Genomic DNA, 14,026 nt, shown 5'->3' with positions numbered 1-14,026 from the left:
AGATTTTGACTTAACTGACAGTCGTCTATCCAGACGAGTAGGTGTTTTTCTCCACGGTGCCGTCGTTCGTCTGTCCACACGACTCAGCGTCATCCTCCGCGCTATCGTCGGTCGCCTATCCAGACGACTCAGACTGACGTTCCTCAGCAGTGGCTACCACTTGACCAGATGAACCACTTTGCTTCTTATTCTCTCCGATTATGGCAGGAGTAATGAGCTTCTGACAAGAAGCTTTGCTCTTCACAGCTGTGACCCGATCTTCCTCAGTCTCAAATCAAGAGGAGGCAGAGGAGTCATGGCAGGCACGGGCGCAGGTGTCTTTTTTGGTACTGGCCTTAGAATCTCCCAAGGGCTTGTCCTTAGGTTTTGCAAGCCAAACGTCCTCTTAACGGGAATATGCCAGACGAACCTCGTCGGCGTCCTCGTTCGATGGCGCGAGACGGGCCACCATAATGCGAATAATACGCCTGGCGGTGGTCCATTCTCTGCTCATCTTGAAAACAGATCAGTGGTCCAAAGGAACAACGTATCCAGCCTCCTGACGACTGCTCCTGTACTCTAGAACCCGCCTTCGACCCAATATGCAAGCAGCTGGAGGGTCTTCTCCTGCTAATCCGAAAAATTGTTAGTGAAGAAATTAGTGTCCTGTCCATCATTCTTAGACTTCCGGAGCATTTCGCCGAAAGATGGCTTTGTGAGATTCTGGCAACCTTGCCCAATTGTAAACATATTAGAGATGATGCACGACTGTTGCGTTTCCGAGATTGGTTGCTGTTGCGCACGCCACGATTACCGGGTTGAACCGCTGGTTCAGATCCTTATGGAATGGTAAATTGACCTATTGGCCCAGATGTCCGAGAAGATTCCTGATTGTGTAGGGATTATCTGGGTGGAAAAGAGGGGGTGCAATAAGCGAAATGTTCGGGACGTCTTATAAGAAGTCGGACATATCTCTCCACTAGTCGTCGTGTTGGAGCTTCAACTCACGAGTATCGGTTGCTAATTGGGTGTGTATGAATTCTGCAAGGTCAGGCACACTGTTCGTCTGAGCCATATTGTAGAACCATCTCCAGAAATATTCATCACCACGCCAGAAACTGTTCTCCACCTCTACCATCAATGCATGTTCATTGATGTGACGGACATGGGACAACCCGGTCGAAACAGTCCTCTGTAACTCGGTCGTTGTCTGAAGATTGATTCTGTGAAACTTAACGCCGAGTAACTTCTGCAACTGACTAAAGTACACGGTCGAAATATACTCTACTAATCAGAGCTTCATTTTTAAAATTCCAGCCCCAAGCCGTTTAGGCAGCAGTTGTTGGTAGGGTAAACCTTTAGAGCTAGGGGACGCTCTGGGAAAGCAGGAAGGGCAACGGGGATGGCTTCATGTACATAGATGTAAGCTCTCTGTCTATAAAATGACGAGTTATCATTATGACTATAGCTACAGTTGATTTCATTTGACGGCAAATCCGATGTCCAAAGCGTAAACAAGCTCTGTTCTTCGCTTCATTGACTTCAGTCAGCATGTCAACCTCACTTCTCTATTATCAGAGCTCAAAAATCTCGATGTACGACTCTGGAGGCAATATGTCTAAAATGGAAATGGCACGAACATCTATGGCGATGTCTGCGTATCTATTTTGAGTGATCTTGATTTTGTTCTAGTACGAGATAAGCCGGTACGCTCAATCTTCAACCCCGCCGGATTAAGATACAAAGCAAACTTTGAAGCGGACCACCCACGGTATGAGAGAAAGATTTACCGGTATTTGGCGCACTGGAAGAGCCCAATGCGCGAAAGAAATACTACCATTGGCTTCTATAAATTAAGCCAAATGTACCTAGCCTTTTCGAAGCATGTTGCTATCTAGAGAGTCCACATAATCTCTCATTGTTATGACATGACTCTTCTACCATCCAGGTTACTTGATTCCATGGTATAATAGCGTCAAATGGGCCAGGCACTCGGTGATCGAGACTCCGGACTCGTTGGAGCCATTTATACATGATCGTTTCCTGCAGCGGCATCTAATCGTGTTCAAGTTCAGCGTACAAGTGCCAACTTCAATGTAGCGAACATCGACAAAAGGCACCGTTGCGACCATTAGACAGGCTGCGCGGAAGGAATCGCGAGCGTAGCACTATGACGTGCGGCAGAGAATCGAAGACGCAGTGTAGTCTTGAGCTCAACGACAGCGAACATATTTCCATCAGATAAAACACATGACAACCACATTCAGGTCATCCTCGGCAGGGTGTTATTCATGTAGCCCGAATCTCGGCAGTTCGGCGCTTTTAAGGAAACGGCCACCCCTGACAGATTCGAGTGCTGTGTAGCCATCCTTGGAGTATCCATGATAGACTGTGTGAAACCAGCGTGCATGAAAACCATTCAGAGTATGGTGGTGTAGGCCTTGAGAAACTACATGAGGCTTACGGCCAAATTTTGAAAATACTCCCAAGTGGACTGACAGGTTGGCTAAAGGAGGTGCTGCACTTTGTGGAAGGGTAACTGATTTTCGTATCTGGTTTGAAAAGATTCCGCTTACTGGCGGCCATGGCTTTGAGCTTGGCAAGAGAAAGTACCAGGCGTAGATAAATGCGCCAGTACTAAAGGTTTCACCACGGAAAAAGTTGTGAATGTAAGTGACACGCACACCGGAAGATAATATCCAAAGTTCGTAGACTGTTTGAGTATGCTGTACAGTGAGGCTGCCGTTAATGTATTCTCATATACCACCCGATATAACATTTTGACGACTCTTGTATAAGTTGCAGTGGCAAGGCGGGTAACATGGGCCCTCATCCCATGTCGTCCCTCATGCAAGCTGAATTCTGCCAAATCGTGTGCCAAACAGAGAGTTCCAGTCGAACACAAGACACAGCTGAAAGAGTACCAAATATCCCAGACCTGCGACCAGGTACATTACATCCACACTAACGCATCCGTAAACGTACCCGAATACCTGTAGGAAGCGTCCAAAGCTGACGTGACGTTGTCGTGGCAGGGAGATGTTGGCTCGCGATCTAAAGAATTGGGTCAAAGCAAGCAAGATGAGAACAACCGACAACAAAAAGACCGAGATGACGCTCAGAGAGCCTCGAGTCCTCAGACGGCCGATGGTCTTTAACTGCTTGATGAACTTGAACGCAACGAGGAATGCGTCCATGGCGCACAGGAACGCAATCCATACGGACCAGAAGATCACGTAGAGCACTGTGTGAGCGCGTTCCTGCTGGAAGTAGGGGTGGCCGTTGAAGATTAGTAACAAGAATGATATGGGCAGAATTACGACAGAGTATGCAAGAAGCAGCATTCTCATACTGTCCGAGGTGAGCTTGTGCTCATGCGGATCGTCTGGTTGCCAATCTGACAGTCGACGCGCGGGCGCCTGATCTGGTGACACAGCAGGCGTCCGGTGGCGTACATACGTTACGAATCTATGATCAGCGATCAGCGACGTTCAAGGATTGCTTGCAGGAGTGTGTGTGGCCGTACAGTACCATGGCGCAGGCCCATTGCACGAACACGGCAAGAAAGTCGAGGGATGCTGAATACCCTTTCCATCCGACAAGCTCGCCGCTAGCTACGCAATTGTAGGTCACATAGAAAACGCTATGACTGAAGCGTAGCCCCAGCGTGGTGGTCGAAAATAGGCCGTGATTGAGAATATAGTATGGCGATATTCCGAAGGTGCCTTCCTTGCGTATACGCCGGATTTGTGGAACATAGGCGCCGATAATGGTGATCCATAATAGTCTGCTCTGATGTTAGATATCCCTCATTCACATGCCGGGGGGGCTGGACTGAGGATACTTACGACCCAATAACTGTGCGGGGAAGACTATAGTACTGTGGCGGGTCCTCGCACGATAGAGGTTGGATTAAAACTTCATCCATCTCGGAACATCATCATGGAACAATTTACAATGTCAGGAACAGATTTGGATGTTTGATGACGAATGTCCGGCAATCTGGGAGTATGATCATCGGACAAGAGCACTGACGGCATCCCAACCGTGCATGCATGCCACGTCGGCAAGCCTCAATGTTTCCTGAGACAGCTGCAGGCAAGCTTCTAGCTCGCCTGTGGCAGCTGCAGGGCGGGGCTCATGCATTAGCCGCACCGCTCGCAGTCCGTGTCGATCCGGTGCTGAAACCCCAATTCACGCCCTTGGTAACACGCCGGATGTCACCTCAACGTCTACAAGCACTAAATTCTACAGACCTAGCCGACACGTGTAAAATTCGTTGCGTTTAGAACATTTCCTGCAGACAATTCATAAATATTGGTGGAAATCTTTCTTGTCGAGACACATGTGTGCTAGTCTATACTACGCTGTCGATTTGACTTAACCTAGTCTGTTGACCGAACAAGCGCGGAACAACTTATAGTCGCGTTATCTCGGTCATCTTACTGTTAAAATGTTGCTAGCTACTAGTTAGTTATAGACGAAAAATGAGCAGCTTAACTCTGAAACGTGATCGGCACTACTGGTTTAGCGATGCCGAACTCACGTAGAGAAAATGCTTCTCACGGCAATCGACATCCTCACGCTTTGTAACTAACTAAATGCTTTAGCTAGTGGCTATTTTCCCTCGTTAATACAGCAAGGATTCATAGCATCATATGTATAGAATTATAGAGCCGAACATGTGATAAGTTAACGCCCGAGTATGTATGAAGAACAAAAGAGTAGGACAATCTGTACATTCTCTGCAGCCAAGTGGGCATTATTTTCTAGCACTTACGCCAGTACAAGTATATTCATCACTATCCAGATTTATAAAAACGAAATTCCTCTTTATCGATGCGAAGTTTTACGAGCTCGGAGACTAGGATATGGGAACAACCCCGAGGACAGATAGCACAAATTAGCACTCACATGAAAATAGGTCAAATAAGCACACTGGTTGTCGACTATAAAGATAAAAAAAAGTTCTATTAATTTTATGTTGTATGTCAAGTTTCATAGCCAGTAGATGAGCCTATGGAATATAGCGACGGTAGGTGGGAGGAGATGAGTTTAAATAGTGAACTCCAGGTTGTCATCAGACGTAATCGCGCGGTGATTAGCCACGCTGACTGGCGCCTATCTTTCATTAATGTATTAAGCAAGTGGTATCGAATAATGTGCTCCAAGAATGGCCCTATTCCCTAAGGCTTGTGCAGGCGCAGACACCACAGGAAGTAATCCTCGACAGGCAACAAGTTGAGCAAGAATCTGTTTCCCCACCAGCCGAGAGCGCAGACACAGGATCCAGCGACAGCGTCAAGAATGAAGTGGTTTGCTGTTGAGACGATAGCAATCAGAATGATGAATGGGTAGGCGAAGCCAGCGGTGATACATGCGATACGGCGTATTGAAGGGAATCTCAGGCGCAGACCAGCGACTCTGAGGATCAATGGGCGGCAGTGCTGAGGCGCCAGCGGCAGCATAGCGATTGTTAGGCCAATCATGAGAGAGTATCCGAAGTGAAGCGAGGGCATGGCAGCTGTCTAATAGTTAGTCTTTACTGCTCGGAAAAATATAACAGTCTGTGATGTTGCTTACCATATTGGTTGCAGAACTTGTTTTGTGTCCATACACTGCTCTCGCCTCCCTTTCCGTGTACGGTGTCCACGAATCCATATGTTCTGCCGAGTGTAGCCTCCGGACCCGAAGCATTGGGGTCGCTGAGAAGTCGAGGCGGCATGCAAGGCCACAGCGTGAAAACAATGAAAGCCAGCAAGTTGCACATGGCCATGGTTCTTCTGCGAGCCTGATATAATGCGGAACCAGCGGGTGATCCAGCCCTCTCACCAATATCCTTGCCTGATTGTCTCTCGTTCGTTCGGTTGCGCGTAATGGTGTAGTAAAACAAGAAGACGAGGAAGAAAATTGTTCCCGGTATATGAATATAAGAATAAATACGGTTGATCCAGTGCATCATGGTCTCGTGCTGCATGAATGCATGTTGAATGTAGGGCTCCCAGAAGATCTGGAGTCGCTTCTCGAGGGCAATGACTTGTAGCGCATGGTGTCGAGCGACATCTACGGTACTCTTGTCAAGCGTGAGGGCGGAAACTGCTCTGCCAAGTTGGTAGACCTATATCTGATTAGTCTGGTTTGAGCAACAGAAGAAGTAGACCCTTACCCAGTAAATCAAGGCCCAATACCAACACTCCACCAGGAAAGGGAGTTTGCGCAATAGTCTGCTCAAGAAATACTCCTCAAAGACGGCGGTATTCGGAGAGGTGACATTAAGCCGGTACTTCCAGAGGCCGACTTCTCTTTTCCTCCATGTCGACTCTGCTTGGGCTAACAGTCCGCCGTCTTCGAGTAGTGTCTCGTCGGAACTGCGAGAGAGTGACGTTTCGGGATCATCAGACACAGAATCTCGACGTTTGTCGAATGACTTCTCTTGCCAGTTGCTGCCACGCTTCGAGAAGAGTTTGTATGTTGTGTTGCGATTTATGTACACGCCACCAAAAAGCAATGTTACCACCACGAGTGGCTCTGCAAAAGCGCCCACACCCATGATAGCTGTGGAGAGCAGGTCACCGTATCACGGACAATGAATAGAATAAAAATTAGAGGTCTTCAGCGATACCGCCCCGGCTTGACACGTTCACGAACTGGAAGTGCTAACTCAAAATCAGGTCGATCACTTAAGGAATTAACGTATAGCTGCCTCCTATGTCAAGTGGGAACCATGAGTGTTTTGTTCTTTCCCATCGAATTTTCAACATCCCGATATTTTGACGTCAACGACGCGCCATCATAAATTGCCTTGTACCCATCGCAACCCACTTTCCCTCTCGGGTCATTGCGAGGTCTTGGAAACTAATGCTGGCAGCTCAAGTTTGCCCCACAACGATGGTATAAAGCAATGCAATTTGCCTTGGTCGAGTGCCCACTTGTGCTGTCCATGCTATCGCCGAGTGCCTCGGAGACTTGATCACTCATGTGAACCCGAGAGACCAACAAGGACTGTGGACAGTCCGACGACTCTCGTTGCAGAAGGCGATCAAACCATTTTTGCCAAGGTACGCTATAGAAAAACCATGACGGAGCCGGGATACACACGTTATCCGTTCGCGTCTCTTGGGTCCAATGTTTTTGCCGTTGCTTCCGAGCGGTCCGACGACTGTTACATTTGGCATGAATGGTTCGAATTGCCAAGCTCCGTGAATGATTCACGTATACTAGCCCATGAGCAGCTAATTTCTCTAGGCCGCAACATACATATAGTGATGTGTAGTGCAACAACTTCAGCCTCAAGTGAATAGGTCACATTTTAGTGCCATCGAAAAAGTTCTGCAACGTTTGTGGCGTTGATCCTCCCGTCGTGCATTGTTCATGACCCGTTCGGTGCCTCAACCGATTCGGTCAGAGGCCAGTAGACACTAGATCGTCCACTAACCTAGACATGCACAAGCGTCAGCATGACTTGTGGATGCTGGATTTTAGTACAAGCTAGGAGTCACGCGATCGCCAAAAAGAAGAACTTCCAGAAGTTTTCTATCCATTTATGAGCAGACCCGGGGAGCGACTCACCGATGAATATATGGTGCATATCCCATCGGGGCCTCTACGACACCGAGAACGCCGGTTTGCCTCTCTGAAAGCTCCGGAGCTACATGGCCAATTGATGGACGTGACCAAGCATGAAATCGGAGGTTCCGCACAAAAATTACTTAAGCGCTGCTTCGGCCACTCAATGCTCCGTTCAGCGCAGGTTAAGTGCGAACGCGCGGTCGGCAATGCTTTGCATTGCGTGGACTGGTCAAGTCCGATATGGAGCATGACAGCGAGCGTCACGGCAACAAAACAAGAGCGACACATGATACGACATTGATCATGTCATTATCGTTGCGAATCATTCTTGGGGATCTCGATACTTTTTGAGAGTGTGAAGTATTATGCGATGCAACAGCGCTCTGAAGGGCGTCACTACTTTGTAGGGTCATGATACCGATCAAGTATGTGTATTGATCCTCTGTAGAGTGTTGTTGCGTTGTGAAGTTCCTCGGCTATTCTGAGGGATTCCTGAAGGCCATCTATCAAGGGTGAACTGTGCACCTCAGGCATCTACCTAACTGGTGGCCCCAGGCGACCATCACGCTCTCTTCCATTTGCTCTCGGAAAATATAATCCACTAACCTTGGTGTAGTCTAGTCTAGACAGAAACACAAAAATGCAAAAAACATACAACACCGGGGATCACCCACCTGAGTACTAATCCAGCGGTATAAGGGCTAACCTAGGCGATATAATATTGCTTGTTTTGAGCAACTCTGTCTCTAGAAAAGGAGGTATCGCATCTAAGATATAATATGCACAGATGCTGTTTGTTAAAAGAGCACATTTCAAACGGATAGCAATGGAGCACTAACTCTATTTTCAGTGCTGACTTTTTGAAAATACTCTTATATAGTATGCTTTTATTACTCCTTAGTCTTATTTGAGTTCGGCTCTAATAAATTTACTGCTTTAATCCAACTAGATCTGTTGTGGGATCAGTTGACGAGGCTAGTCCAAGATATTTGTAGCTCACAATGCAGCTTTGTCGGGAAAAAATAAAATAAAACTGTGTGATTCCACGAGTTGCGTGGGAACGACGGTGAACTTGCGTTGATATCATGTTGGACCAGGCGTGTGTAGTTAGTATATCTGCAAGAGCCTGCATAGACTATCAGTGAGTACTATAGTACGCGACAACCTGAAACTTTATTTTCTATTGCCGGCAATCATTATATGCCAAAGTGGCGGGCAGTCCGGATGATGGGCACCCACGGGGACTGGTAGTAATTGGGGATGCATATAGAAGCGCACCAGGCTGTCGTTTACTTGGAGACCGGGGCTAGCGCGACATTATCGTCCGGGAACGACTGCACGGGGATTGCGGCCACTGTGGGGCACCCAACGACCTTTCCTTGGCGAATGACTTTCTTGTCGCTTATCTTCAATCTGTAAGTTACCTACGGTCTCCCAAGCCATGATATCTGGTTTTGGTTCCGCGGCCAGACTGCCTAACCTAGGTATGTCATAATGGCGCAGGTACTGCGGTGGGGGCTGCAAGGCTGCCTATCTGGATGATGCCCTCCTCTCGATGATGGCAATCCGGAGAAAGCTGAAACTAAGGGGTTCTGAGGTTCCGGCTTAACATAACAACATTCTGGTACATTTGTACTCTCCAGGCTGGATCAGCCAGCACAAGTTCCGCATAGCTGTGTGTTTCATTCTCTGGTTACGAGGAGTGGTACTGCGTTAGGTAGCGACCCAACACGTCGGTGAAGCTAAGCCCGCGACACGGTGCGCTGCGAGAGCGAGGCTACGGTCTAGTGACAGCGAACCATCCCTTCGCAATTGTCGGGTCCAGGCATCCTCTTTCTCTTTCGATCAACTCCTCGAAAGCACTTCTAACGGGCTGAGGACTCAACGATCAACGACAGAAATGCGCGCAAACGTGTACCGAACTCCTCTTTCAATTCACGAGACGTCTCAGCGTTTCATCCAGCGATATTGTTTACTCCAATGTAAATGCGGTTTGCGTGGGATCGATTACTGATGCCTGCAAACCATGGCCCCTAACTCTCACAACTCGAACAGTAGCAACTATGCCGACAACGGTGCTCGTCAATTCAATCAGATTTTCAATTTACAATTGTATCGTCCCTGGTCGCCTTTTGCACCGGATATTGCTTTGGAAATGTTTACAAGAGATCATCACGAAGTCGAAGAACTGGGTTCTGCTGGTACGCCAAACGTCACAAACATAGCCTTACATAATTAAAATGCATGACTGACGATAGATCAGCACAGCAATTCTTATATGGCCAAGTTGTGGATCGCCGTAGCTCAATATCCCAAGGGAAGGGTAGCAGTTCGAACCCTGTGTTTTGTTTCCTGAAAGACGGCTGCTTCTCCGAGACTTGTTACTTCGACGTGGATCTAGATAAATGTCTCGCTCATTATCCAACCTCCAGATCTGCCAAACAGGTGATGGACATACTCAATAACACACAAGTCCAGGTCCTCTCCAGCTGGATCAAATCCAAGGAAAGTGCGGTCTTATTGTTAGATCGGTACATCGTTACAAAATCTGGATCATGCTGGACCACAGACTTCACGTTAGAGGTGATAGGTCGCATTACGCATTCAAATGGCAGTATTGACGCAAGCCAAAGGCCCAGCGCTGTGGTGACATACTTTTGCGATGAACGTCTTCGCGCAGGACAATGGAGACAAGATATCGTAGTACAAGATTTCCTTATTCAACTTTGCAGAGCTCGCAACGATTTTTTGCAAGCTCACCACGATTGCGGTGCACTCCAGCAAACTCAGGAGATTTTCCACAAAAGACCGACTGGGACTTCTGAGTTGTGGCACTTATTCCAAAGTTGCGTCACCGCGGCCGGCATCAAAACCCTTTATGTGCTGCTCGACAACGTTGACTCTATTCACGACAGATCCAGCAGTTCTAAGTTTGAAGACTTCACCGCCAATCTTCGAACTTTGCTTGTAACTTGCCAAGAGAAATCAATTCCGGTGAAGCTGTTGGTGACTAGTAGATTAGATAGAACGAAGGCATATTTTCGAAATTTTGGCCTCAGTGTCGGTTATATTAAACTCGACTACCCACCTCAACGACGACTGCCGTATTGACCCTGCATGGTTAGCCAACTCCTGAAAGTTGACTGATAGACAGTGGTGATATCCCAAACACACGCCCCACAAAATATCCAACGCGACAAACAGAGGTTGGTGGTTTGACCGATTACGACACCAATACTGATAAAAGAATGCTGACCTGGGTTGCAGTTCTCTAAACGAGCCATGAGGAAGCCGACCACAATTATGGATGATTTCCAGGATATCGTGTCCGCTACTGCTAGGTTCAAGATTTGAGTGGGATGCTGGAACATGGAGCAGATATTTCCCTATGGTTGTGCATAATGTAGAGCTTGGGAGTCACAAGAGGGTATCTTCAAACGCAATTGACCATTAAAACAGTGCAAAAGATATCTATTATTACAATAAGGAAATATGTTTCGTGACTTCGTTGTGATACAAAGAAAGACTAATACTTTAGTCGATGAAAAAGTTTCGTGCTCTGAATTCTGTCGATTCGTTCGCCACTTGCAAGACGTGGTCCTTGAAATCTTTCCCAAGCTTCAATATCCTCACTATATGGTGATGTTGCAGTTTGCTGGAAGCCTCATTTCGAGCGAGAACTAGGGCAACATCGATGCAGTTCCTAATTTGTCTTCCGTTCATCTCTCTATACCCGCCACTGTCAAGCTCTCCTAGCTCATGTGTGATGAAGTACTGTAACTCATCCTTCTCCAGGTAGTCATGAGGGAGACGGTCAATGACCAGGTGCCATACTTCCTGCTGAGTACCGAAGTCAAATTTAGGGAATGGTACCCCGACGTGGATGCGGGATGCAAACGCTGCATCGACAGGTTCAAACTGAGATATGCTGATGAAGGTAAGGCAATCTGAATATTCCAGGTGCCTAAGAAAGATCGGCAGCAGGGCGTTGCGATTCAAGCTGTATATGTCCCTTTCATAAACATATATATCAGCATCATCCAGGAGGACCATCGAGTTCCAGTTTTTGGCGCGTGTGAAGGTTTCTTGTAGCTTCTGATCCAACACACCGGAGTGAACCCCTAGGTCGCCACAAGTCATTGAATATAGGGGGACATTAAACTTCTCCGAGAGACATTCTATCAACCGTCAGAAAACAGAAAACAGAGAACAGAGAACAGAGAAACACGAAGCAGCGTTCTAATCGCAAATATGTACGTACCGGCTGTCCACGTCTTCCCAGTCCCTGAGCTACCACTGAGTAGTATATTTAGACCCCGGCCCTTCCGGCCAACTGTCTCTTTACTGCTGATCAGCTTAACATCCTCTGTATCCTTCATGTAGCCAGACACGATGTGCCTGAGAGATTGCTTTCGACTTTGCTTCATGCATAGGTCCTGCTCGAAAGATGTGTTTTGTGATTCAACAACGTGCAATTCCTCGTGTGATACAGATTTCCAGGTCTTGAAATTCAACGAGAAGGCCCATAGTCGTGGCGGACAGAAGAGAAGTGCCTTGTCGCCAATATGAAGCTCCTGAGATGCCTTTGACCAGTGGGTTGAATGAGACACGCCGTTGACACAAATTTGCGGGTCATCATCAGCGTGTTCCGAGTACGAGAACAAGCCGAGAGACTCACCAATGCACACAGGACACGAAGACATCCCGTCTTGATTTCTGGCTGTATCACCAGCGGCAGTGTACTTGCTGCTCGTCGAGTAGTCCACAATGACCTTGGTTTTGGACTAGAACTCATCAGCACGGAATTGTATGCAATAACAATTTAAGAGTTTCTGTTACATCATGTGACGCCTTTGGCCAGGCATCCCCTTCGTATTCCCTGTAGTGTGGTTTACCGCCCAAACCAGAGTACTCGTTTCCTCGCTTAACCAGGTTTGCGACAATGAGTGGAGTGGTCCGTTCAATGTACCACTCCGGCTTCAGTCTTAAAGCGCTCATCTTTCGCTCTGAGGTGTAAGAAGTCACCTCGATCACTGTTCTATGTGGTATCAAGCGCCGGCCGGTCCCGTCGAAGTCGAGATAACAGACATGAATCTGCAAGATTGCCGCATGCTCCAACGTGACAGTTTCGGTCCTTTCGATAATATATGCCCGCCACGCGCTATCATCGATGCTGAAAACTGTGCTACCTGGAGGATAGAGGAGCCAGAGATGCTCGAATAGGACTTGCCGACAGCTCCCTGACAATATTTCGTCTTGCTTCTGCCACAAACCAGGTTGGTGAGCTTCTAAGCGCTCTAGAAACCACCCAAGGTGCTTCTTGGCATCCCCATCATCGAGCTCTGAATGATGCTTCACTATCTCGCTTCTGTTATGTACAATCACCTCGAATGGCTCAGTAATCCAACTGGAAGGAGAAAATAGCTTCTCATTTTCTTCACTCCATGGAAGAGCGATCGCAGCTCGCTCGAGGATCTGGCAGAGATCCTCGCAAACAACTTGCACTGCTCGCTTCTCTCCAAACCAGCTCCTTCGGAATACTTTCTTTCGAGTGTCGGGGTGCAACTCACAAGGTGTCGAATCGATCGAAAAGCGCGGGCTATAGCCGCCTTGGAGCTAGAGCACAAGTTAGAATGGACATGGATCCTACTAAAAGACATAAGTCAAGAGTCTGTTGAACTTGCCCCTTTTGTATTGAGTTTCGGACTGACTGGGCTATCGCCAGATCTTCCCCATGTTGTCGCATCCTGTTCATGCTCATTGAATGGCGGGTTTGTCGGCATTCGCTCGAGATAGTGTCCTGATGCTGAGCCATGTGGCTCTATATTGTCGATCGTCCTATTACGATGTGGGTCTGCAGCCTGATGGTCCAGAGTTGCCTCGAAAGGCGCATCACCCTGCATAGAAGGCTCTGTCAACATGACCGGCGTATTGTGACTTTCCGAAGCGTGTTGCGCAGATGATACACTGCTCACTGGTTTTGAAAATATTTTGCCCATGATGCTTCCCGATTCCGAATAGCTTGGAGCAACGGTAAGGGTACCAAAACGACGACTTTCTTTGTTGACACGGGGTAGTGAACCACGAGTGATTTATCATGGAATCTACAGAAACCATCGAGACCATTTGGGACGCATGCCTCGCCCTCATATAGAAACATTCCTCCCCCCCCCCCCCACACTACATGTTTCGAACAAATTTTCCGGAGCAATTTGGGGTCTCCTGCCATGTAGCGACGGCGATTCCTGTGAAAGGGCTTCACCGCTCGGATTGCCACAAAATCTGATAGGGTCCTCTGGTATCCTATCAGGATGCTTTGAAACTGCACACCATGGGCTCATGGGGCCAAGGGCGTCTGACATCTTGCAGAATATCAGCCAGTCGAAACCCGCGGTTTATTGAGGCCTGCATCTGTAGCCCGGACTCACCCTATTTGGTGTAGTCAGGATCCAATATGTGATGCGATAAGGCAAGGCTA

General features: G+C 47.8%; 4 protein-coding genes across 4 annotated transcripts; 1 reads left to right on the top strand and 3 right to left on the bottom strand.

Moving 5' to 3' along the window:
* Positions 1–2,468: 2,468 nt before the first annotated feature.
* On the bottom strand, positions 2,469–4,026 carry BKA67DRAFT_224053 (uncharacterized protein). The gene is made up of 3 exons (XM_046095581.1): positions 3,828–4,026; positions 3,506–3,766; positions 2,469–3,447 (listed from the first exon to the last, which is right to left on the bottom strand). The coding sequence occupies exons 1-3, from the start codon at positions 3,905–3,907 to the stop codon at positions 2,826–2,828; spliced, it is 963 nt and encodes a 320-aa protein (XP_045959300.1). The 5' UTR covers positions 3,908–4,026; the 3' UTR covers positions 2,469–2,825.
* A 1,139-nt stretch (positions 4,027–5,165) lies between these two features.
* On the bottom strand, positions 5,166–6,529 carry BKA67DRAFT_516529 (uncharacterized protein; the record flags this gene model as incomplete). Its single annotated transcript, XM_046097820.1, has 3 exons — positions 5,166–5,503; positions 5,563–6,097; positions 6,146–6,529. 3 exons carry the CDS (start codon positions 6,527–6,529, stop codon positions 5,166–5,168), a joined length of 1,257 nt encoding a protein of 418 aa, XP_045959299.1.
* Positions 6,530–9,574: 3,045 nt separating this feature from the next.
* BKA67DRAFT_533981 (uncharacterized protein) lies at positions 9,575–10,659 on the top strand (the record flags this gene model as incomplete). The annotated part of the gene is made up of 2 exons (XM_046099787.1): positions 9,575–9,749; positions 9,812–10,659. 2 exons carry the CDS (start codon positions 9,575–9,577, stop codon positions 10,657–10,659), a joined length of 1,023 nt encoding a protein of 340 aa, XP_045959298.1.
* Positions 10,660–11,044: 385 nt separating this feature from the next.
* BKA67DRAFT_559301 (uncharacterized protein) lies at positions 11,045–13,724 on the bottom strand. Its single transcript, XM_046102384.1, has 4 exons — positions 13,233–13,724; positions 12,388–13,164; positions 11,810–12,332; positions 11,045–11,726 (listed from the first exon to the last, which is right to left on the bottom strand). Exons 1-4 carry the CDS (start codon positions 13,545–13,547, stop codon positions 11,083–11,085), a joined length of 2,259 nt encoding a protein of 752 aa, XP_045959297.1. The 5' UTR covers positions 13,548–13,724; the 3' UTR covers positions 11,045–11,082.
* Between the last annotated feature and the right edge of the window lie 302 nt (positions 13,725–14,026).

Source organism: Truncatella angustata (genome assembly GCF_020726525.1).
Source record: "Truncatella angustata strain MPI-SDFR-AT-0073 chromosome Unknown BKA67scaffold_3, whole genome shotgun sequence".
Taxonomy (NCBI): domain Eukaryota; kingdom Fungi; phylum Ascomycota; class Sordariomycetes; order Amphisphaeriales; family Sporocadaceae; genus Truncatella; species Truncatella angustata.
The sequence above is the reverse complement of the archived record's forward strand: the minus strand, read 5'-3'. Positions and strand labels throughout refer to the sequence as shown.